This window comes from Acyrthosiphon pisum, chromosome A3, assembly GCF_005508785.2.
Source record: "Acyrthosiphon pisum isolate AL4f chromosome A3, pea_aphid_22Mar2018_4r6ur, whole genome shotgun sequence".
NCBI classification, from domain to species: Eukaryota; Metazoa; Arthropoda; class Insecta; order Hemiptera; family Aphididae; genus Acyrthosiphon; species Acyrthosiphon pisum.
In genome coordinates this window covers 36767268-36773434 of record NC_042496.1, presented here as the reverse complement: position 1 = coordinate 36773434, position 6167 = coordinate 36767268, and the positions used below count along the sequence as shown (strand labels likewise).

The window sequence follows — 6167 nt, the reverse complement described above, 5'->3', positions numbered from 1 at the left end:
AGCCTAGGTTGAGAGAATCTTGTTGGTAAACGATATTGTGTACATAGTATAATAATTTTATATATGTACCTACGTATATACCCACAATAAATTGCATCATTATAATCTCTTGACATCAACATCAACTACCGTCTACACTCCTCTACCGATACATATATCATAGCTAGGGCTCGGATTTATATGTATTTATACAATAAAAATATGTATATAAATACCTGTGTTAAAAAATTCAAAATATGTATTATCGAAAAAAATAATAATAATTAATAATATAATAAAATGTAATAAAAAAATGTATATTTATCTAATTATATTGATTAAAAACATTAATTAACATTCATTTTTAAATTTTCAAATCCAAAAGATCGCCGATATTGTCATAAAATCTTAATAATAATTAATAATAAAATAAAATGTAATAAAAAATGCATATTTATCTATAGTTATCTAATTATCTTGATTACAATTAATAATAACCTGCACTTTTAAATTTTCGTATTCAAAAGATCGTCGATATAATATATAGTCATGATAACCTTTCAATTATTCTAAATCTGAAGAAAAGACATTAAAACAGTATAATTGTATAAATATGTGAGAAAAAATTGAATAATTGTGAAATATGTAAAAACGTGTATTTATGACAAAATATGTAAAAATATGTAAAATCAAATATAGCTCGTTTTATCAAAAATATTGTGAAACAAATTTATCATTTGCCGAAATTAGTTTATCATGTCGCGGAGAATATATGTATTTACATAAAAATCCGAGCCTTAATCATATAGCTATTGCAGGCTTACACTAAATTGTTTACATATTGGATTAATCTAAACATTTCATTTATTTCGATTAAGAAATTAAATTATTTACATAATTTGCAAAGGGTACAATTTGGCAATTTTACAATAATTATAAATATGGTCATTTGTATTAGAGTTACCTACACTAAAAACCAAAATCAATTTTTTCGAAAACCGATTTTACTCACAAATTCCTTAATTTTCCTTGATTTTTTTGTGTTTTTTCCGGCGCTTTTGAAAACTACATGGAATTTTAAATGTTGACCTCCTGAATGCGCCAACTAGATTAATTTTCCCATCAAACAAGATATTGAAGTTGAAAATCGAAGCTTGATTTTGACTACCTACTTATCGAGTAGGTACACGAACACACAAAAGCATTTTACCATAGTAAAATCAATACATTCATCACTCAGCCCAGAATCTAAAAGAAAACCAAAAACTAGTTAGATATTTAATATCAATATTTTTCCAGTTTAATTGGTACCTAACCTCTGATGCGAAAGACCAGGAGAGTCGCTCTGCTGTATACCTATTACCTATATATTGTGGCGATGGGAGATAGTGGTACCTATAATTTACTTAAAGATAGATGATAGTCTAAACATTTTGAACATTTCTCTAAGAATATAGATTATAGAATATACCTACGTTACATAATATGATGGGTCATGGTCATAAATCATAATGTAGGTTTCGTTTTGGCCATCAGGAAACCATGAGAGAAACTCGTGGGTAATGAGTGGTATGGTATGATCTGCAATAATCTGAGACTATTCTATACAATGTATACATATTGTGGTTTAAGATATCGGGGTTTGGCCAGAGATCAACTACTGCGGAATGCATTTTATTTAGGATAATGTGTCCTCAAGTCTGAATTAAGGGGGGGGGGGGCAAAGAGGGACATGGCCCCGGGCCCAAAGACCACAACGTTTATCAAACAATAGTGGACCCCTAGCGGATAGTACGTTTTTTTTTTTTTTATTAAATTAGAAATATTTGAAGAAAATATATTAAATTTTCCTATAGGCTAATATTGCTAAATATTACTATAATATATCAATAATGGATTATTATGTTATTATTATGGTATCGTAATATCGACAATGTCGTCAATTTTAAGCAGGAAGATAATTGGCAAAGAAATGGGATTTATAGGAATACCTGAGTAGTGAGTATGGTGAATACTGTCATCGATTACGAATTTACGGCGAATGATGTTTGAATCATTATTATTAGGTAGGTATTATAGATTTGGCTATAAAAATGTTTTTAATAATAATACAGTCAACTCGCGATATAACGAATTTCAAGGGACCGAGAAAAAAATTCGTTAAATCGAAAGTTCGTTACATCGAAATTATATTATACCGCGATATTTTCAAGGGACCGGTAGTTTTATTCGTTATATCAAGATTTTCGTTATATCGATATTCGTTATATCGCGAGTTGACTGTAATTTATTTTAACTTCTTCATCATAGTTATATTTACATTTAAATTAACATTTAAAGTTCATACCTACTCTCTATAAGCAATCGCTTGTAAGAATAAGAGTAGGGAGTCTGTTATTGACGCTTGTCAATTGTGTTATAGGTATTTCAAAAAAATAATAATCGTAAACTTTTAGAGAAATTTTAAAAATATTTAGACTAATTTTAAGCTAATTATTATTAATAGGTAACTAGGACGTATAAGTGGCGGATCCAGGAGGGGCAAAAGGGGCATTCCCCTCCCAATCGCTGTAGTTTCCCTTTGTTTTACCCTGTATTTAGCCAAATGTGTAGCCAATTTTGGTACTTTTTGTATTTTTGCACACACCCCCCCCCCCCCCAAAAAAAAAAAATTAAGCCCCGGATCCGCCACTGGGACGTATACCACTAACTATTCACACTATTTTTCGGTAACTTCTATAGGCGCAACTAGGGTTAAAATTCTAGGGGGCCCAACTAACAAAACTTTTAATCACAAATAACCCATAGGGGGCTAATATCTGAATCGATAATAGATATTTTTTGAGGAGCTAATTATTGTAGTAAAGGTGGACTAAGCTCCCCTCCCCACAGTTGTGCACATCGCAGATACCTACATAGATATTGATTTATAATAAGTTAACAAATAACAACAATAATGGCCATAGGTGAGTTGCGGCCCGACATGTGTTGGAGACCGGTGAATTGCGGCCTGGGAAATTTATTTATTTTGTGCCGGCAGTATCTAAGTTATTATTTAAACATTTTTGGATTCTGACAACGTCATTGATTGTTTCACGGATGACTTTTTAGCATTACTGCCCGCTAAAGATGATCGGGTTGAACAATTTACCGACTATGTTTTCGAAAACTATATATCCCTGGATGCCATGTTTCCCCCAAATATTTGGGCACAGTCTTCTGCTAGCTGTAACCGTACGACTAACGGCTGTGAAAGTTTTCATTCACAACTAAATTCATCGTTCTACTCTAGTCATCCTAACATCTATAATTTTATTGATGTGTTAGTAGAAATTCAATCAGAAACTTACCTACATCAAATGTAGAAGCAATGGAATAAAAACGAAGTAAATATGTGAAAAAGAAGCATTTATAAGGCAACAGATGACAAAGCTAGCACAAAAAGAAATAGAGCAGTTTGTTTTCGTTAAATCATTAAGTTTTAAGTTGTTGCCCAACCAATAATCTAAAAAAATTCATTTTACCATAAATTTTGCCATTTTTACATAAATAATAAAAAAAAAATAAAAAAAAACGAATTTTTGGGAAACGACTCAGCCAACCTCTTCGTGGTGGCTCCTGGGTAACGCTGATAGACTGATATGAAGTGATAAATAGAATGCGGCCGCAACTCGTACGTCTGTTTTATAAACACGGGCCGCAACTCACCAACACCGACAATAATATATTATTATAAAATATTTCGTAAAAATTATTTCAACCTACCTACCGTATTACCCTCAACTAACTAATAGTAAAATAAATAGGTACCTACCTAACTAATATTCTTATAGTAATATAATAAAATATAAACATTTCCTCAGAAATAGTCCTGACCCACTGTCCGCTCAAACATTTTCGTAACTATAATACAATGATTTGTCATTAAATTCAAATTTAACAAATTTCTGGGGTCCAAAATTATTTTAATATAGACACTGGACACGTCATTTTTATTTTTTACGTTTAAAATTCTTTGATCTCGTTATTACTAGATAGGTACTTCAAAAAAAATGTTAAATTATTTTTTATAAAAGTCAATAAAATTACTTACAACTTATAAAACATTTTATAAAATATAATACAAGCGGCTATTTATATCGTTACAATGACATTTGAAACATATGAAAAATACATGCACACAAATTATTTTGTGTTAGAAATTCCTAAAAAAATGTTCTTTTTAAATCTAAGATTTTAAAATGTAATACAAGATTCCCCTCATAAGTTTGTCTAGTTTCATAAAAAAAATGTCTACAAGAAAATCAAATTAAATTTTTATGAGCGTTTGAAGTTCATATTTTTATTAATTAATTTATATATTTTATATTATGTAATTTATATATTCACTCGATTTCACATATAGCGATTTTGTTGTAATTCAAAAACGAATAATTGTAGACACATGAAAATACCACTGAATGTTTATAGGTATATTCATTTTCTATACACCATGCAATTTTGAAAATATTTTCACTGATTTTGAGCTATTTATGGACAATTTAAAATTTCAATCTGTTCAGTGTTTTTTCCTATAAATATCAATAAAATTGTATTTGATGGGCCGACATTTTTTAAAATTTTATCATATATAGAAAATGTTATTATAAACAACCAGTGAAAATGTCATGTATCTATGTCATTTATTTTAGTTACACATAATTACACATAAAACCAAAATCGATTTTGTTAAAAAGTGATTTTGCATAAAAATTCCTGGGTTTCCTTAATTTCTCTGCGCTTGTGATAATTATTGGAAATTTTACCTCCCAATGCACCAACTAGATTCACTTTCTTATCGAACAAGATACTGATGTTGAAAATTGAAGCAGTTTTACTACCCCAAATGGACAACGGTGATGACAGACACATTATAAAATCATCAAAAATTAAAAATTAAAAAAAAGAAAAAACATTGTAAAATTAATACATTCATCACTCTGCTCAGAATCTAAAATCTGAACTTCACTGTGGATTAAATCTAAAATATATTGTCTAATACATTTTTTTTTTACAACTTTACAAGTGTGTAAAATAATTTTTAATCTCAAAACGGTTTAAATGAAAGGTGTTTGTTTATAATAATTACAAAGGTGTTTGATTATAATAATAAAATAAATAATATGTTTAATAAATCACTTAGAAAAGCATCAAACTCAACAATCAAATCAAGTGAATTATATAATTAATAGTTAAAATTGAAATCCACATGAAATAAATATCACTTATAAATAGAATATTATAATAAAATAAATATATATTCTTATAATGTATAGACATTTTAATACGGGATAGCACATATTTTGATAAAATAGCTTTCATTACACGACTAATACCAAAACCTTTTTAATAGTAAAATACCTAAAATAGCTTGAAAATATTATTCTTGTTGTATTGAATGCATCCAATATAACGCATTTTTTATTTCATACAATTTTGCTCTATGTAAAAATGTAGTGATCAATTGATATTCTGTACAGGTACGTTGTTTAGTGCTTGAAGTTGACATCATTGTTCCTCCTTCACATAACACCTTGGTTGTTAAACACAACATCCATTGCAACACCTAATAAACAATTCAGGTTTATAAAGGATATGTGTTTTAATTTGTACCTTGCATAGTATTATTATGTTGATTAGAAATCATAGAGATTAAAAATTACTAGTATAGTATATTTAGTTTTAACATATGAAGACTAGTGATAACAAAACTAATCTAGGCCTATCTGCAGCTGCTACAATAAAAAATAGCAACAACTAAACTGTGCATAGCATAGGAATGAATAATATTATTTAAAATTTTTATTTTTTAAGTTGTAAAATCACGGATTTATTTTTATGTGTATTATACAACATCCACATTGTATTAATTGAGATTTTGCATTTGGATTATATGTTATAGTTTACTATAATTATCATTAAATAAAACTTAGATATTTCTATGCACATACATTTAAGGGGGCTGCAGCAGGTTTAGTAAAAAATCAAAACTAATGTAGATTTGACCAATCTAAACATTAATTTTGTTTGTTATAATGTTTTTCAATATATTTAAGTTCAGTATAATAAAATAAACCTTAAAGGGGCCGGAGGGGGCTCCAGTCAATGAAAAAAAAGTGACTTTTAGACCCAAAACCTAGACTAAACAG

The 6167-nt window shown here is 28.7% G+C and overlaps 1 protein-coding gene across 1 annotated transcript in view; it reads right to left on the bottom strand.

Moving 5' to 3' along the window:
* Nucleotides 1-5114: 5114 nt before the first annotated feature.
* Nucleotides 5115-6167, bottom strand: part of LOC100169003 (serine/threonine-protein kinase PINK1, mitochondrial) — a 5212-nt gene continuing 4159 nt past the window's right edge. The window contains exon 9 of the mRNA XM_029491287.1: nt 5115-5584. Within this exon, the coding sequence (XP_029347147.1) occupies nt 5399-5584 (186 nt within the window). The 3' untranslated portion in view covers nt 5115-5398. The remainder of the gene's footprint in view (nt 5585-6167) is intronic.